Here is a 20,416-nt window from a genome sequence, read left to right as displayed (position 1 = left end):
TTTTCTCCCTCCTGAAAAATCGCTCTCTCTCGGACTGAAAAGTGGTTCGCAAATGCGGCCAAATTTTGTACATATTTTTAACGACGTTTTTTTCTTAATTTGCCGTCACCGAGCGCGATAAAGGCCTTCACTTTGCAATCGGATTCGTATTTTGTGAAATAGGCGCCATACCTAGTTAAAGCAGAGACCTTCTCAGCGACCTCGAAATCCGGAGTATTTCATAACCCCGCTTTGAAAAGTGGAAGAAAAATATTTTCGGGAGTGTTATTAAAATTGCCTACCCAGTTTGCCGTAAATACGAAGCGCATTTTGTACTAAAAGAATAGCCGATTTAATCCGAGTCGCATCGAGTGGAATATGCAGTTTCCGGGGGGAGGGGGAGGGTGGTATTTTGTGACGGGCAATTCATTTCCGAGGTCAGATTTGCCTCGACGATGCTTTCTTCTCGTCCCTGTTTCAAAAAATTGCCCAATTTAGAACTCAAAAGTGACCGGATACTAATGCGGTCAAATTTTGCATTTTCAATCGTGTTTTCAGGCTAATTTGGAGTCGCTGAGCACGAACCACTCGATTCGATCTGTATTTTGATGATTTATTTTTCGGGGCAAAAAGGCGAATTTTTTGCTAAAGAATCACCCGTCGAAATTTGGATCAAATCGAGTTGGATTTTTGGTTTCGGGGGTTTTTCGCGACCGCAAATTTATTTCCGATGTCAGCCGTCCCAAAAAACCCTCGTCACCAAAAATTCAGCTCGATTTGATCCCTTTGGCATAGGGGTGTCGTTAATTTGTGTACCTACATGCTGTGTAATGCTATCTTCGATAAAATTATTATTATTATCATATTATTATTAAATTCCGACGAGTCATTTGGGGAAGGGGGGGGGGGGGGTGGACGATACAAATGGTTTGTTCGGCTAATGCGAGGTCGCTGAGCGTGAAAGTGATGGCCAGATTGAATCTGGAGTTATCGTTTTCAAAATAAATCGCGTTAAACTGCATTTTTTGTGGAAAAATTAAAATTTATTGTCCGAAAATTAGCCATTTTTTGGCTACATTTACGAGTAGATATGTTTTTTCCCATTCAGATGCGAGGAGCTTTTCAACGGATATAGCGACCTTACGGATAATGCGTACCTACCCAATTACATTCATCTAATTGTCGTAAATCCGTCGCGAATTTGCAGAGTAGGTAACTATGTAGGTACCATTTTCTGATGGAAAAGCGATCACCTCTCCGAATCGCTTTACAGATACGTGTTAACATTTGCGTAGAGCCATTTGTTTGCTGCAGTTGCGATTTGATTAATACCTACTCTCCGAATTTGAAGCAGTCAAATTTCACTGCTTAGCAGTCGCGACATTTTGATTTTTTAAAAGCGGTAGTTTTTGACTGCAAAACAGTAGAACATCTACCGAGTTGGTCAGTCAAAATAATTTTTTACTCGCCAATTCGGTAGATTTTTCACTGTTTTGCAGTAAAAAACTACCGCTTTTAAAAAGGCAAAATGTCGCGACTGCTAAGCAGTGAAATTTCACGATTCAGTGTGTGTGGATGTGAAACAAGTAAGAAACAAAAGAATAAACACAATTTGATAAAATACTTTTTTTTTTTTTGAAAGTAAAAAACAATTCTCGATAACATTCACTAATGTAATATATTAGGTATAATACATAATAGATATTATTTTTCGTCTAATATAGGTGAGAAACAGACCATATGTAATATGTAGGTAGGTAGGTAGGTAGGTAGGTAGGTAGGTAGGTATGTAGTAGTGATACTATTGATTTTTAAACAAACCATTTTCTCACTATCAACATTGATAAAAAGTAGGAATTATGTACGAAAAAAAAAAAAAAAACAACAACAAAAAACAAAAACAAACAAATAAACAAACATGGGTAGATACCAACAACAAAGTACCTATTCATTTTACGACAAGAAAACAAAAAAGAAAAACAGTAGGTACGTAGTATTTATAATGCAAATAATCAAACGCGTACAAATCACGCATCCGATGTGCCTACTGCCGCCTATGTAATAGAGGTACGAGTATAAGAGTTATAAAACCTACAGATGCCAAAGAAGAGACCTAACTTGGCTCATGTATTCGTAATACATAAATCATAATGAACGACCCCATATTTCGTAGAACATCGCCGAAGCGCAACAATTAACGATTAATATTTAATAATCGAGTATGTATCGTTAATTGTTGGGTAATTGGTACAGTGAGTGAGTAGACTATACTCGTAGTGCGAGTAATGTGTAAGCGGGAAACGAGATTTAGCAGTTAGCTCTCGGGGCGCGGGGCGCGATCGAATCTTTCTTTTAGATCGTACTTATGTTGTTGTAGGTACATACGTCATACGACCGACCTGTACAGAAAACCTCAAATTTTTTCACTGAAAATAGTTAGGTAGGTAGGTAGGTAGGTAGGTAGGTAGGCAGGTAGGTAGATAGGTAGATACACAAGTAGTTGAGGGGTGGAAGACATAGATTGTTGAGTACCTAGTTGTTTATTTGTTTTTCAATTACATTGTACATACTTAGGAGACGAATAAAATACCTATCCCCAGAGTTTATTCGGTCATTGACTTTGAGGAGTGGTAGTTGTCAACTACTCCGAATGTACTCGTATGTAAGATACGAGTATGTACCTATACTCAGACTCACGCAGAAACATCGCGCATCGGTTTCCTACACAGGTCTGTTATATGTATGTATGTAAGAATTAAGAGAGCAATTATTGTATGTACGTATGTACGTACGTAGGTACCAAAGAGAACGCGAAGGGGGGAGCGAGAAGGGGCTGGGAATGAGTGTAAAAATAATAATAGGTACGAGTATGCGAGTAACGAATGCGACATTTCCAATTACGCGATCGTACCATTTAGCGACCCCATGGTACATACTCGTATTTTGCCCCTTTTACCCCTTTTTCTGTCTGTACCTACCGCTAAAGATGAATGAAACTTTTTTGAGGGTCATCTTTAGAAAAATTTCTTTCTCTTTGACAAATGTGAATTTAGGCAAATAAGTAAATGTACCTATACCTATACCTATACCTATACCTACCTGTACCTACCTAATTGTATCGTTGTTGACCGAATATTTTACTCGTAGGTAACTCATTCAATGAGTGGAATAGCAGGCGTCGCGTCGGTCGAAACAAAGTCAAATCTCTCTGGGCACTGGGCAGTAGGTGGTTAGGTATAGGTACCTCTACCACTACCTACTACGTACACATAGGTATAGCAGCAGGTAGAGTAGTAGACCTACCCTACTGTATGTAAGAGCGTTTTTTACGTTAGAATAGGCACCTACATGTGTATTGTGTAATAAAAGTACGCACACGAACCAACCAACCAATTAATACTTACTTGAATGAACAAATGAGCGAATGAGTGAATGAATAAATGAATCAATTAATCTTCGAATGAAAGAACGATAATGAACGAATGAACGAACGAATGAATGAATGAATGAATGAATGAATGAATGAATGAATGAATGAATCAATGGATAAATAAATAAATAAGTAAATAAATAAATAAATAAATAAATAAGTACCTAAACAAAATAATAAAAAAAGGAAAGTTGAAGAAAAAAGTATAAACATGGTCCCTTGGGAAAATCTAAATATAGGTAAATATATTTTCGCGCGAATGCCGCTTGATTTATGTAGGTAATCGACGATGATTAAAAAGTGTGATTTGTAGAGGTTCGATGGCAAAACCAAACAGAAAACAATGAGAGAGAAAACTGAAAAGTAATTCGAATTAGAATACTAATAGCTATACCTTAACTACGCGAATAGTCTGTTATCACTAGGCACAAAATATTGCGTATATACTCGTATTGCCGTCGTCGACTGTAAGTAGGTAGGTAGGTAGGCACGTTTACGTAAGTCGTTCATACGGTAAGTATAGGTAGGTCTAGGTACTCCATACCGCTCACGCTCACGCTCACGCTCACAGCTCACAGCTCACCATCATTCGAGTTGATGTCGAGGATAGGTATGCGGACAAAAGCGCGCATTTTCAAAGTTGCAAGTAAGCAATAGCAAACGTGGAGAATAGGCTGACTAGTGCAAACGCACGAGTTACTCGTATACGAGAGTACGATTCTGCGCGTTCGGATCACCCTAGTCCCGTAGTCCGTACAATACGAGTAATTGTATACGAGTACATGCACCTACCTACCTACCTACCTACCTTTTTTTAGTTAGTACAAGTAGTACCTGAGGGTAAGCAGCGCAAAAATATCGAGTACCGAGTACCCCAAACAATTTGTTTTGTTAGAATGTATGTATGTAAGTGGCTAGGTACTAGGTGTAGGTACACATACGAGTAAGTACATTGAAATAGATGCGCATGATTGGTAGAAATGGTAGAATGTTATCACCTCACCTCACTTCGCCTCACCACAGCCCAACTACCAATCATGCGCTATCATTATTACCTATGTACCTACTCGTACTCGTACTCGTACTCGTATTATTCGCTGTGACCAACCAAAATATTTGGAAGAAAACTTTTTCAGGGGTAGGGTACTCGATATTTCTGCGAACCCTGTACCTACTCAATGTACGAGTAAGTAAGCAGGTAGGTAGGTAGGTAGGTACATGGCAATGGCGTATGCGCCAAGAGCTATACGTTGCTGCGATCGCCATCGCCATGTACGAGTAGGAAGACTAAGGTACTCTGTCAGGTACGAGTACGAGTACGTTATCGTCCGGCAGTGCAGATTGCAGGTAAGCAGAGAATTGGTGCATCGAGACAGCAAAGCACATAATGTAGGTACGTAGAGGACATAAAGTACCTACCAGCCACGAGGTAGGTAATGAAGAAAGAGGACGAGTACGAAAACGAAGTAAAAAAAAAAAATTCTAGTACACATCTCCACTACGTATATGTACATAATAACGGATATGTTGGTAAACAGCCTAGGTGCATATGTGTACACGTACAGGGTGCGCAGAAATATCAAGTAGGCCTACCTACCCCCAAAAATGTTTTCGCCAAACATGTCGGTTGGTCACTTCATAGTGAATGATACCTAGACCTACGAGTATGTAATAATCATAGCGCACGATTATGGTTGTTGGACTGTGGTGAGGTGAGGTGAGGTGAGGTGAGGTATTAACATTCCACAAATCATAAATGCATCAACTCGTATTTCAGCGTTCGGCGTTCACGTTGCCAGCCTCCCTACCTACAGTATTTTTAATTTAAAAAAAAAAACTTTCTCAGGGGTACTCGATATTTTTGCGCACCCTGTACGAGAACCTCGAGACGAAACGTATTGATTTGGTAGACTGCTGTAATCAGCAATCTGATCGCGCATAGGTAGATAGATGAATATTATATGTACGATAGCTACATAATGCGAATACGAGTAAGTCAGCGTAAGTAGGTACATACGTAGTAGGTTTCCTCTACGTCTACATATATAGAGTGAGTACTGAGTACACGTAGTCGTACCTGTCGTACTTATTGTTAGTAAGCATACGAGCACCTATCTCGTAACCATACTAGCTAAGATTTTTGCGATGTTTTCTCAAGCAATCTACCTCTACTCTACCTATGCGCTCGCGGCTCGCGGCTTACCGATATTACAAAGCAACTCGCGAACATATGCGCATGCGCCCATGCGGGTACGACGTACGTCTACGTACCTACCAAAGAAATGAGTAGGTGCGTGTGCGTGTGCGTGGCGTGCCTAAGCCTATAATAGACAATTTTACATCTAGGTCTAAGTAAGTCTATCGAATGCCGAATTAGGTATACGATACGTCGATACCTAGACTTTCGCTCGTAAGTATACGAACAGGAAGGTACGTAGACGTACACGTAGCGTACGTCAGTGTTACACATATTTACCTATACCTACTCGTATCGTACCTATATATTTTTCAGTTTTTCCCCATGAAATTAGGTATGGTCGTTTTCGTTGGTGTTTGTTGTTGTTGTCGTCGTCGTCGTCACTACGGAAATATTACGAATTTAAATTTTAAAACATTTATTCGACTACAATTACGACCAAGTTTCGGTGTTAAGCTCTAATTTGCACCTACATACGTACAAGGGGTACTCGAAGGATAAAATGACGATTACAAATACCTACGATATTCGACATACTTACGTATACGTATACGCGTAGGTACGAATGCAAGTAGGTACATATAACATAGTAAGTTACCTACTTATTTTTGGTAACATATTTTTAAAATGGCAAAATAATAGTTACCTAAACGTTATCGCGGGTTGCGTTGGTCGATAAAAAATGGACGAACAAAAATATGTAGGTAGGTAGGTAGGTAGGTCTAGGTACCTAGGTAACAAGTAGAATAATTAAACAGTAAATACGGGTAAGTAACTAACTATAGACACTTGCGGTATGTAAACAAAATAAGTAAATAATCTTCCGAATGAATAAAAGTACGAGTAAGGCTACAAATACGAGTATGTACGTACATATACGAGTAGATGGGTATTGGGTACGTAAGTAATACAAATACCCGAGTGAGTATTTATGTAATAAACCAATTCGTGAACGAACAAACGAGCCGAAGAACGAACCAAAATACACAGGTACCTACTAGTCGTAGCCCGTAGGTGAATAAATAGGTAATCGAGTAGGAAAATAGGTAGATATGTACGAGTACATTATACGTTAGAGACAATAAATGGTCGGGTAAATCGAAAAAAAAAGAAGACGAAGAAAAATGAAAATAAATCAGAAATAAGTAAGTAAGGGAATAAAAATCTACCGTAATATACTCGTATACCAAAAGATATCGCGCCACTTATCTACTAATCGGCCGGCCGGCCCCGGCCGGACGGCCGCGCCACCGGGCGTCAGGCGCGGCGCCTACTGATGATCTGACACGAGTAGGTAAAGGTTCACGAGTAGACGTGTTGGCTGACGAGTGACGAAGGCAATAACTGGGTACTGCTACTGCTATGACATCGCCTACTGCACGCATTACTGTTCAAGTGTTGATTGGTCCACAGCACCAGCACCAGCACCAGCACCAGCGACGAAACTAGAGCTTTTTTCCAGCAAGGGCAGACGCGACGTCGTGTCGAGTGAACTGAAATTTTGCCCACTGATACCAACGAGAGAAAAGTTGAAATTTTTCCGCATACTCGCGTGAAAACGACGAGTTTTCAAAACGAAATGCGAGATACTCGTAAATGACAATTTTCCACGGATATGTACCTATAAGTATTCTGTATTTTAGTATAGGTAAGGTAGGGACCTACTTGATTTATTAGCGCATCATTTTTCCTTTTGAGTTTTTGGAAGCTTCGAAATAATGTAACCTATAGGTAATAGGTATGTACCGCGTATAAATTTGAATTTTTTCAGTTCGACAAAGAGAATTGAAAGAGAAATTGGTTTGGGCGAAGCGAGAGGGAGAGCTTTTGATTTTTTTGTCGCAAAATTTTAGAATTACGAATGATTGCAGTTTTTTTTCTTGAAATTTAATTTTGATGAAAAAGAAAGCGAAAGCTGGCGAAAACTCATATTTTGAGAGAAAGAGAGAAACGTATTTTTTAAAATCTTTTTTTGTCGATTTAAACATTTTTCGAATTTAATGGCAGATTTTTTTAGAAAGTCCGATTTGGAAAAAGAAAAACAAAACAGGCCCGAGCAAAGCGAGGACCGGACGGTATAGTTTTCAAAGATTCGTTATTCTAGAAGAAGACGTTTTATTTTTTATTTTTTTTGCGGCGAGTCAATTTTTTTACTTTTGACATTTTCAAAAACGGGAACAACCATACTCGTACCTACGAGCATTTGCCAAACAGAGAAAATCGCGGAAATAGAGAAACCGAGTGAGGGCTAAAGCTTATAACTCGAGTTGCAAAAATGTCGGCAAATACGAGGCCTGATTTGCCGAGTTGCCGATTTGCCACCAGTATAGATCTTGCGACTCGCAGTTTGCCGAATATTCGTCGAATCCAGCATGCATAGCCGGACCATATTGCATTTTTTAACATTTCATTCTAGAGTCATTTCGTACGCAGGCGCAGGCGCAGCAGCAAACACGCGCATTCTTTCGAAAACGGCTAAATTAATAAAACCTCGGCGTAAAAAATTTTCGGCGCTTCCCCATCCCCATCCCCATTCCCATTCCCATTCCCACGTAAGTAGGTGTCCCCACTTGTCCAGTGTCGGCCGCGGCCGCGGCGCGGCTGCCCTTTGTACCGAATGGTGCATGGTGCATGGCGCATAACGTATGTAGGTAGTAGGGTACGAATGAAATTACACAGTACGTATTATGTGTACTTGCATCCAAATACCGAAATAGGCACGCGAATAGAATTAAATAAAAAATACTTACGTAAAAAGAGAAAAGAGAAAAGAAGAAGAAGAAGAAAAAAGTAAAAACGTCGTATAAATCTATGAAAAAAGGGGAAAGAATTACTTGGTAAGAATTTATGATATGATGTTTTATGGACCCGGTGTTTGTTTTCGTCTTATTACGAGTACGACGAATAAAATAGGCAGGTACGTAAGTCAGTAAGTCAGTAAATAAGTAAGTAAGTAAGTAAGTGAGTGAGTGAGAGTGAGTGAGTATATAAGTAAGCAACTAAGTAGGTAGTTAGGTAGGTAGGTAGGTAGATAGGGGTACCGCAGGGTGCGCAGAAATATCGATTTATGGTACGAGTACATAATATATGTATTTTTAGCAAAAAACTTTGTTTGGAGTACTCGATAGCTGTACTCGTACCTACGAATATTTGTGCGCACCATGCAGATTGTAGTGGTAATACTCATACACGTACACGTACACGTACACATAGGTTGGTAATTACTGGTACCTCATTCGTTTTCCCGGATGAAATAAATTTTAGCATAAGACGTAGGTACTGGCGCGTACTCGTAGTCGTGTACGAAGCGAGCCAACGACGTTCTTGCCGAGTACGTACTACGTACTACGTATAGGCATAGGTGAGTAGGTGCATAGGTACGTAATACTCGAGTACCATATACATTATACATACCTATGTGTACGTGTAGGCTAGACAGACACTATTAGTACCTATTTCGCGTATACGAGTATGTGACAGCAGAGGTAGAGGTAGAGGTATAGAGGTACGCTAGCGCTATACGATACGAATACGACACGTACACAATTTGAGTTAGGTAGGTACTCGTAGTTGCTACTTGCTAGTAAGCTATAATTTCTAATTTCCAAGTCTCACCTACGTGTACCTGTGTACACCAATACGAATACCTACCTACGCAATATACGTATAATGCGTATTGCGTACGAATAAATACTCGTATCGCTCGTCGCGTCGCGCTGCTACAGTGCAAACGGTAGGTACGAGTACCATACGAAGGCGCGGATCCGAATTCGGCGCACCGATGCGATGCGTTGCGATGCGATTTGGCATTGGCAGTTACAGCAGGTAGGTCTACCTACATATGTATAACAAGCCGGGTACAATGGTACATACAGGGTGCACAAAAATATCACCGAGAAAGTTTTTTTTATTAAAAATATAGGCTGACAACGTGAACGCCGAACGCCGAACGCCGAACGGTGAAATAAACGCGTATGATTGGAGGAATGTTATCTCTCCCTCCCCTCCTCTGTCCTCATCTCAATCCAACAACCAATCATGCGCTGCTATCATTATGTATTAGGCCTACTTGTATTATTCACTAAGGAGTGTGACCACCCAAAACGTTTGGAATTTTTTTTTTGGGGGGGGGGAGTGTAGCAGGGGTAGAGGAGGTACTCGATATTTGTATTTTTGCGCACCCCGCATGTGGTGGGTAGTTCTATTAATTTTACACTACTTCGTAGTATGTATGTCTCCCCGCCAAAAAAAATGTCTTACGATAGATCTTTTGGGTAGGAATAGACTTGATCGATAGTGTTGGACCCAACTCATATCCCATAGGGGAGGGGGGGAGAGCCATTTGAAATTTTCCATCGCCGTGGTCGGCTATGACGATGGAATTTCATTGCCCATGGGCCATTGGTTGACCACAACCATAGAATTCCGTTGATTTGCGAGTAGCTTACCGCAATAAATGAAAATTTACAACTCGGAGGGGGCGGGGGGGCGGGTATGAGACCATTTCACAAAAAATCGACACGTTTGTCGAAATATCGTATATCGCGATCGTAGGTTTTCGAGGGCGCTGTTTCCGGAAATGCTGCCGATTTTCAATTTTGGTCGAAGCCAAGGGGATGATACCGCGAATTCGAATGATTTCTACGCAAAAATTCGTACGCCTCGGTAAAAAAATCCGCCCTGCCACGGCGAAGGAAATCCCATCATTCCCAAGGGCGGTGGATAAAACGTTATTATAAAATAGAGAAAATACAGCGAGTTTAATGTCGTTTAAATTCACGTTTTTTGTCGATTAGCATCGGTACTACCTACCACCAAATATTTTTTCAACGCTTTTCAGTTTTGCTTTATTCGTGTTTCGATCGGATTTGATATTTTATTAGTGGACAAGATTTGACGAACTATGTACATATTAGGTATGTACCTAAACAACTTTGCCATTTTCAGATACTGAAATATGTCAATAGTGAGCCGTCTGGAATGCATTGAAAATTGACCACGGCGATGGAACAAAACCTCTAAGACAAAGGTTTGAGGTCACTCCACAGCATATAGGTGTCACTGAAGTGAATTGTGTTCCTCTTCTTACCACAATACGCGCGCAGTTTTCAGGAATAAAAAAAGGGGAAATATTTTTTGCACGACAAAAAATGGCGTCATTGCATCGCGACACTTGGTTTCTTCGTATATTTTTCAAACACTATTTCTGTCGGTGAAATGCCCGCTTTTGATAGAAAAATTTTGTAGCGCATCGCCTTATACTCGTATAGCAGTTGAAAGTAATAAAATGTCGTGAATTTTTTAATTCGTCGTTCGATAAGTATGTACAATATTATTTTGTCTTTATTGTCGGGAATTTCCAATTTAGTCGCGGTAATGATTTTTCTGGCGCGGAAGTGCCTATGCTTGTCGCGGTATTAAATCACACTCGCACCCATAAAAAAACAAATGTCAAAATTGCAGAAAGTCACCGCTCTTCGCTAACCAGCCATAGGCCTAATGTAACCATTTAGAAACAAAGATGTGAGACAACCACGGCGATGGAACTTTCGCTCGTGTAAGGAGGTCTGTTGCCCCGGGGGAAGGGGTAAATTCGTGGTAGTGCCTGAGAATGTTAGACTGGGATGACTTTTATTGACCAAACCATTCGCCATTACTTTTCACGCGCATACTATAACGAAATTTTACACGGACGTGAAATAGTGTAAAATTGATAGAAGTACCCATACGAGTACCTACATTGTATACATTGTACTCGTATGTACAACTAGCACCACGAGATGTAAGTAGGTAGGTAATTATGGTAGTCAATTACCACACCAAACCGCACCGCACCGCACCGCACCACCTTGTGGAAAAGCGAACAACATATTAAAGATTTGAATTTTTGCCGTTTTGCGACCATTTAACTATGAACTTAGATAAGAAGCAAAAACGAAAAACCAACCATAGCAACAACAACAACAACAACAACAACAACAACAACGCACGTTTCTCTATTCGAGACGTTTTGAAAAAAATTTTGACACGACGCGATGGCGAGTTGCCAAAAATGCCATTTTGCTGGTAGGCCGAGTTCGGATCCAGCGTCTTTATACCTCACACGGGGCGCTGCACGATACGTGAGTATATACGCGTACTTACCTACCTCTAATCTTAAGACGTACTCTACCTTCTGACTTGTTCTTTTAACCTATACACACGAACGGAAAGGCGCGGCGCGGCGGCGTAACGCGTAAGTTTAGGTATACACAATAATACGAACCTACTATAGTACCTACGATATTTAATAAGTATTACGCGTATTTATGCGAACAGCTAGGCTTAAAGCCAGGATACCTACCGGTACGAGTAGTCGAGTACCTGTTAGCCTACAGACGGAGCCTATAGTTGGATAGCGGATTACAGCGCACCGATTGCGTCGCGACGCGATCAAGGCACCAACGAACGCGGACCAGCGCTCAAATTTTCACTTCTTAACAAAGTTACGTAATGCGTAACGTAACGCAACGTAACATAACGTAACATATTGTAACGTAACATAACATACCATAACGTAACGTAAACCTAACGTAACGTAACGTAACGTAACACTAATAACGTATTCTTCAACGGCCAGGCGCGTTTATTGATCTTCGATTCGTTCGGTAATATCTTCCAATTGCTCTTGAGACGTACATTCTTCCATTGGGTGATCAATGGCTCTGCTAGCGGCTTCTGCGCGCACGAACACACAGTAAAAGAAAAAGGCAAGTACATATGAAAATAGACAGGAATGTACGCGCTATGCTACGCTATGCTATGCTATGCTATCGATGAGCGACGACTGACCTTTGGTAGCTTGTTCTTTCCACCTACGCTTGTTGTCAGCCAAACATTGAACCCACGGTTTTTTTATTTCAAGTCTAGAGTTGGCCCCATCGACGCTACCGCTACCGCTACCTCCGCCGGCGCCCACACCACCTCCACTGCCGCCGCCGCCGCTGCTACTGCTGCTACTCGAACTATCCACTGAAACATGGTATCAAATTCACACCCTTTATCGCTCTGCAGTCGTTGGTTACCTCGAGAAGTACCTACTAGTACAAGTAACTACTAACTAGCAGCGACTACTAGGCAATAGCCCATCGGCCATCGGCCATCACGAATCGATGGAATACCAGAAGGCACAAGGTACCTGCTAGTGCTACCTACTAAAACACCATACGACACGACGTACCAGGTTCAGCCTATGACAGGACAGGATGCCATGCCATGTCACCACGGAGAAGTAGGTAGGCAGGTACGCTACCTATTTCCATATTTTAAAAAATTTCCAAGGTCGCGAAAAAAGAATTCGTAAATGTCGTATGTAGGTAGGTAGGTAGGTAGGTAGGTAGGTGGGTGGGTGGGTGGGTAGGTACGTATAAACTTTTTTCAAATTTTCACCCCCATTAAGGTTCTTTTCAACGATTTCAAATGAGCGCGTCGCTCGCGTGTTTTTAATTTTTTTTTCACCGTTCGCGTTGGTTGTTCAAAATTAAAGAAGCTGGAGAACGCATCGATATCGAATGCCAAAAAATTGGCGGATATGTCGGTAGCCTATGTACTCGTACTTGGAAAAATATGCGTTATGATGGCAAGTTTTCGCTGTTAAGCGGCTTAGTCTGTCGAGGTTCGCGTATTTACGGCGAACTGGTTATGCAATTCTATTAGCGCCTCGGTTTGCCCGCTGTTGGTTATAAATTACATATAATTGTAGCGTATGTACTGGTATGTAGATTTCGAGGCAAAACTACGAGTACGCCGCGGCCGCGTGCCGTGCTTTTACGTAGTTGTAGGTACTAATAAAATATGCAGGCGCACTTTGGGAGACGACTCGACGAAAATGACCATTACGTATACGCTACTGCGCAATTTACAGTGTTTGAGAATGAGCAGTGAGCAGTGAGCACTGAGCACTTACCACTTGTTGGATCCTGCAAAGTTGCGCTCGTCATCTGCACCTGCACCGACGGACTGTTCAAAGCGTTTACAATTATTTCGAGCATATCGCCGCACACCGCCATGCTTGGCTCGACGATAAAGTCGATGAAACCTACAAAAGAAAAAAGAAAAAAAAACACGCGAAAAATATGAGCGATGACGCGGGTTATAGGGCGTGGGTGTGGCTGTGGTTGTAGGTACGACGTACCGATTTGAGATTCGGCGACCAAGGTGTTGTTGCGATCGCACAGAGGACTAAATGGCAAGCCGAGATCGCGCTCTTTATCGCCTTGACGAAAAAACTCTTCCAACAATCGGGCCGTCCATTGTCGATGCAGGTCCCATCGCTTGGCCGGATGCGATATATCACAGCAGTGTAGCACTAACGATAAAGCTTTCGATTTGTCCATGCTGCAAGCGCAAACGCAATCGCAAAATGCGTATTAGGTAGGCGTAGGCCACGATGCGATACCTCGCTAGTCGCGACAAAAGAAAGACGCCACGCCGCGCCGCGCCACGCCGCAGAAACGCTCGCACGATTGCTAGCCGGTCAGGCCATGCCCAATGCCCAATGCCCAATACCCATGGCCCATGGCCACGCGACGGCCAATTCCCTACTCTAGCCCTAGCGTATTGAAACTGCATGCGTACCTTCCAGTTCGAATGTGTCCGAATCACCTACGTAGAGGTACCATACTCTACGAGTACACGCGTACACAAAAGGTTGAAAATTGCGCCCGCGCCCGCGCCCCTATATACCTCATATAACATACTACCCCTATTCTTTTTTGCCCGTTGTTTGTCATTGTCAAATTTTTATTTCAGGTACTCGGGTACTCGGTGGTGTCTGAGTGCCATGATGCGAATACATAGCCATAGGTACAGCTACGTAGGTAGACAGGTATCCACACCGAAGACTTGACAACGAATCGAATCGGATCGAGTCGAGTCGAGTCGAGTCAAATGTGCGAATCAGTTCGGAGACCAGACCAGACCAGACCAGACCAAGCTCAGCTTCGTGCAAACGTAAACGCAAGCGCAAGCGCGAACGCGAACGCACTTACAACGGTTCGGCTAACGTTAGTAAATTTCTCATATTTTTCAATTGTTGAAAGTGAAAACTCATGTCAGTCGCCAACACCATGTCTATGACCAACGTTCTGAACTCCCTGTACTCTTCCCTGGACAGATGTTGCAAAATATTGCATTCGTCTTCTTTCATCAGTCTGTAATACAATACGTACATAGAGTAGTAGGTAATACTACGTAATACCTATTGATATAATGGTCATATACGAGTATGTAGCCGGTAGCCGGTACGACTCACCTGAACGTGGCGCTGATATGATGGTTCTCCAAGACGGCTCGATCGTTGTACAAGAGCGCGGTATCCGAGCCGGACATTACGTGGAAATTATTGGTCGTTCCGGTGTGTTCGTAGTCGTGCACGATGGCCGCCACCAGTGTGGCGAAAATTTCCAGATCAGTCAGCCAATTCTGCGAACCCAAATACGAGTAAAAATTACCTACTCGTGTACAGGTAGTGTACAGTGTACAGTGTACAGTGTACAGTGTACGTATGTACGATGCAGTACAAACTTAGGTGTATGGTACTATTGGTACTACTACTCACCATTAATCCAGTCTGGTATAACATCCAGTGGATACATTGAGCTACATCGGCCGCATGCAGATTATTGTGATACGGATTTTTGAATTTGTAATAACCTTCTTCTATTTTGGTCAAAAAATATTCCACCACAGCTGGAGGTACCTGCAACCAAAATGGCAAATTTCTCAAATCCACAGCTGACAGCTGCACTCCGAGCACCTAAAAACCAGACCTACTGCCACTACTAAAATTTACCGCGGCACGCGGCACGCGGCATCGCGACCAGTACCCCTAAGAAAGTTTTTCATTTAAAAACTAAGATGGCAACGTGAAATAGATGCGTATGACTCGTACTCGTATCATTCACTGTGACCAAGTCGAGTATTTTAGTAGAAAACTTTTTTAGAGGTACTCGATATTTCTGAGCACCCTGAACTGAACGAGTTACGTCACGTCGTCGTCGCGCGTCGCGTCGTACATACGAGTATTTATATTTAACGAAAGTACCGCGACCGGTTGTGCTCAACGCAACGGAATTAGCCAATTGGGAATTATCGCGTGGCGCGTGACGCGTGGTACTGTTCTGCGCATGAGATTGCGCATATCGATGTTTTCTTTACGTTTCATAAAATTACGAGTGAAACGAGCACCATACTCGTATTGTGTTGGCGCGTTTTGGCGCATCCAGCATAGGTCCCTACGTACTCGCGTCGTATTTTGCCATTTTTTGGCGATTGGCGCATATTCGAGCATATTACTCGTATGTATCACGTATGTACGAGTACTTTACCAAAAGATACTTTTCGTTTCTCGAATTGGAAATCTGCAGCAGCTGCACTCTGCATAAAACTAGCGTCGAAATTTGGAACCGTCGCGTCGCTCGCGCCCTCACGCCCTCGTGTTTTACTCGTACCTAATACCAACCTATACTACGCGTACATAGGTAGCTTTTGAAGGAAAAATGATTGACTCGGCACCGCTGCGCTGCGCTGCGCTGCGCTGCGCTGGCCGTTCAGCCGTTGGAAGATTCCAATTCCAAAAACATGGCCAAATAAATACCTACTTGAAAAATTCAAATTTGTCGCAATCCTCTTCCACTCCCCACTCCCACTCGTAAAAAATACCCTTTGCGGATTCGAAAGCTACAGCTAGCTAGCTAGTACGCTGCCCACACCCATAACCCCAAAACCATACAACGCATGTGCCAAAGTGAACGGGTACGACGTACGAGATGATACGAGTACGAGTAGAGCAGCCGATGAAGAGAACCTAACTTACAAGTATTTATCGAGCTGCCGTTAGTTTATTCGTAAAAAGTTTTCGCGAGAAATTTTGGATAGGCCGCACCCCGCAAATCCAGCTTTCTAGTACACGCAAAGTTTTTCGGTAATACGTAATAATTAGGGCAACCCAATATATTTTTTTGAATCTTTTTTTGTTGCACTCCGTTTACAAATGTAACAAAATCATTTTACGTTTCAGAAAATTGCCTTTCATTTAAGACCTACTTCATTTCGAATATTTTCGAATATTTTGCCTTAAAATGAATATTTTCGCATATTTGATTGCTATTTGAATATTTTTGTCTAAAATTACCACATATTTTGCAATTTATCAAATATTTTTGAATACTTTTGAATATTTTGGAAATTTTTGCATTTTGAGAATCGCAACACAGGAAACGTCATTTTCACAGAATGTTGAAGATGAAAAAAATGGTTCTTTTTAATGATGATGATATTGATGATTGATGAAATGATGATGAGGATTGAATTTTAAATCAAGCTTAGATTTTTTTTCTTTTATTGACGATCAAAATAGAATTTTAATTCAACAATTTTGTTCCATTTTGCAAAATTGCGAATAGTTCATGTGATTTAGGAAACGAAACCCAACGATGTAGCCATTTTTGTAATGTGCTTGTAAAGGCGAGTGAAACGATACCAAATTTGATTTCGAATATTTTCGAATATTTTAGGGGTAATCGAATATTTTTGTCGAATATTTCACCTCAAAAAATCGAATATATATTGAATATTTTACCTTGAATGAGAGCATATTTTGGGTTGCCCTAGTAATAATATTAAATACGCGTACCCGTTTACTTGGCGTTGCGTTGGTAGTCGTATCGTATCTCTTATCACTATTGCTCCAGCCTAGGGAGAGGCGAGGCGAGGCGAGGCGAGGCGATACGCTGTTGACGCGAATGACGGATATGGGGATAAGAGGACATGGACACGTGGTTAGGGTATTGAGGGGGATGCCTACTCGCGCGAGAAACCAGCGTCTTGACGACGACGACGGCGCTAAATACTTTTACAAAGGAATTTATAATACAATTTCGAGTCTTACCAACTTTAGACATAACGACTCCGATTAATATAATACACGTATTTTGCAGCCAGTCCAGCCCAGCCTTTTGCCCTTTGCCAATTTCTACATGGGCACGACGCGACGCGACGCGACGCGACGCGATGGCGGAGCTAGCCATGTAGCCGATAGACATGCAGCGATGGAGTGAAAACACGCGCACATTTTTACGGTTACGGTTGTGCTCGTACCGGCGCGGCGTACCGTGTAGTCAGTCTGACGTGAGCTTACCTTGAATTTGTGAAAAATTCCGTATCGGTTCAGCAGATCGTATCCTAGATATTTGAGCGGTTGATTACACGAAGCTTCGCTGAGATCGAAAATGTCGAACGACCACTCGTCCAAAGTCTGCACGTACAACAAACAAACAAACAAATAAATACGAGCAGGTAATAGAGCAGCTCGATGCGAATTACTCGAAAAAAAAAGAAAAACTGTATCCGGAATTTTAACGAAAACTGACGAGAAAATCAACGCAGAGCGGGAGAATAGAATACACCTTGGAAAAATGTTGAGCCACTTCGGCTAAACATGTGGCGATGAGTTAAACGAAGAATCCTCAAAAATAAGCTCGTTGATGATTTTTTTTTTTTTTTTTTTTTTTGTAAAAAAAAAGGTGGATTTTGTTATACTTGCGTAGATGGGTACCTAAGTGCATGCGGATGTACACAATACACATATGTAGATGCGCGGACTCGATAGTCGATCTCGATACGTTTACGTACCTTTAATACGCGAACTACTTCGCTGGGAAATTGCATCAAGGCAGCGTTGGTAACTTTTCTGTATATCCTGTCGACGAATATGCCGGCTCGTATGGCGTGAGCTACGGATCGAAATTTTGGTTTCTCGTCCGTTCTTCTGCGGGACGTGGCCAGTTGTCTGGTGAAGGTAGATGCCAGCCATTCTCTCACTTCTGGCGGCACCGCGTCCGGCTGCACTTCGCTCAACTCGTCGTCCTCGTCCACCAAACGTCTGCGACAATACCGCAACCGCAACACACATTTTTTTACAGGCACAGGCACAGCAGCAGCAGCAGCAGCAGCAGCAGCAGCAACAACAACAACAAGAACAATAACGGAAAAAATTAGAAAATTGAAAGAAACATAGAGGTAATTAGGTAGGTAGGTAGTACATAGGTACCTAGGTAGAGATACTTATGTAGGTTACTAAGGTAGATATACGTCATGTTAGGTTACAGCTACATAAATAGAGGTAGAGGTACAAGTACATATACAATATACATGCGGCGAATCATACTGATGACGAGACAAGTATGTACGCGTACGATTAGTACGTATACGTACAGAGGCCTATCTGCGCAAGTGCGCAGCTGCACACCAATAGGCTATCTGCGGATGTGCTTGCTGTACTTACTCGTACTTAAACACCGCATTAACTACATGCCTATCCTATCTAGTTACATACTCGTACGAGTATTATTTACGAGTATGTACACGACCAGTCGACCACGTACGTCGTACAGGGTGAGCGGTGAAATATCGAGTAGCGAGAGCGAGTACCCCACCCAAAAAACTTTTATGTTTAATAGGTAGGTACTGATGTACATATTTCGCATGATTGCTCGTCGGATTGGGGTAAAGTGATAACAATTCCACCAAAAATCACACGCATCCATTTCACATTTTTCTAACCAGCCGCGTATTCTTAACAAATGGCATTGTTTGGAGTAGGTAGTAGGTACCTTCTCGATATTTCTGCGCACCCTGTAATGGAGGTGTAGATGTAGGTGACGATCGAGTAGGTACCTAGGGATAGGGAGTACGAGTACGAGTACGAGTACGAGTACGAGTACGAGTATGTAGCTCATACATCGTACTCAGAAATATCGTGCACCCCTTCCCCACCAGAAAACGTTTTTAGTGAATAACAGGAAGCAGAACATGATAACGGGTGATTGGTTGTTGGATTGAGGTGAGGTGAGGTGAGGTGATGACATTGCACCAAGTCCAATCACACACCTCTATATATAATTTGTTTTCCCGCGGGGTGCTCGATATTCCTGAGCAAGCCGTACACGGTTGGTAGGCATTTATTCATTTTTCATAGGAAGAGACACCGACGCGATGATGTCATAATATACATACTCGTATGTATGTACTATGTATTACATGTACGATATATTCGCATCATTTCAAACTGGTTCCATACCGCACGTCGCACGTCGCACGTCGCACGTCGCACGTCGCACTTCATGCCTACGAGTACGTGATACGTATACAATCACATTCCATAGACGAAAAAGTGCTCAACGAGACGTTGATTTTGCGTTGCTTTTCTTTTCGGGAAACAAAAAAAGTAGGTACGCTGCCAAGCGCCAACCTGTCCCATTCGGAAAAGTGCTATTGTAAAATACGAGTATTCGTATTGGAAAAAGGAAGAAGGATGTTGAGGGGGAGAGGAATGGGAGGTAGAGGGGGAGAGGGTTGGGGGATGGAACATCAAACGTACATATATGATGTCGAGGAGCTCGTCGAAAGCAAAATTTAATTCGAAGTGTTTTTAAATTTTAAAAAATGACACGAGTAAGGTAGGTAGGTAGGTACGTACCTACCTACTTAATTTCAAAATATTGCGGCCGAATTCGAAATTTTCAACACGAAAACTGAAAACTAGGGGTAAGCTTTTAGCTTTTCGCTTTCAGCTTTTGGTTCTGGTCTCTGCGCTGCACTGATCGCTGAATAGGCGAACGAATAAATACGCGATAAGTAGGTAGGTAGGTAGGTAGGTATAATAAGTATGCAAATGAAATGTACGCGAACGCGAACGCGAAGAGTGAGAAAAGAAAACATTTCGCGCGCACATATTTCAAGTTTTCTTTCTTTTTTTCTTTTTTTCAGTT

At 42.0% G+C, this 20,416-nt stretch overlaps 1 protein-coding gene across 5 annotated transcripts in view; it reads right to left on the bottom strand.

Moving 5' to 3' along the window:
* Positions 1–1,590: 1,590 nt before the first annotated feature.
* LOC135841058 (dual specificity calcium/calmodulin-dependent 3',5'-cyclic nucleotide phosphodiesterase 1-like) overlaps positions 1,591–20,416 on the bottom strand; it is a 71,979-nt gene continuing 53,153 nt past the window's right edge. For 3 of the 5 annotated variants that reach the window (XM_065357850.1, XM_065357876.1, XM_065357868.1), the window contains 9 exons: positions 18,279–18,528; positions 17,785–17,901; positions 15,205–15,345; positions 14,899–15,068; positions 14,636–14,797; positions 13,780–13,982; positions 13,552–13,683; positions 12,438–12,617; positions 1,591–12,323 (listed from right to left, as the gene is read on the bottom strand). In XM_065357850.1, coding sequence (XP_065213922.1) covers positions 12,232–12,323; positions 12,438–12,617; positions 13,552–13,683; positions 13,780–13,982; positions 14,636–14,797; positions 14,899–15,068; positions 15,205–15,345; positions 17,785–17,901; positions 18,279–18,528 — 1,447 coding nt within the window. In that variant the 3' untranslated portion in view covers positions 1,591–12,231. The remainder of the gene's footprint in view (positions 12,324–12,437; positions 12,618–13,551; positions 13,684–13,779; positions 13,983–14,635; positions 14,798–14,898; positions 15,069–15,204; positions 15,346–17,784; positions 17,902–18,278; positions 18,529–20,416) is intronic. The other 2 variants (XM_065357859.1, XM_065357882.1) reach the window with 1 other exon arrangement.

The sequence above is a fragment of the Planococcus citri genome, chromosome 1 (genome assembly GCF_950023065.1).
Source record: "Planococcus citri chromosome 1, ihPlaCitr1.1, whole genome shotgun sequence".
Taxonomy (NCBI): domain Eukaryota; kingdom Metazoa; phylum Arthropoda; class Insecta; order Hemiptera; family Pseudococcidae; genus Planococcus; species Planococcus citri.
This window is presented reverse-complemented; position numbering and strand designations above follow the sequence as displayed.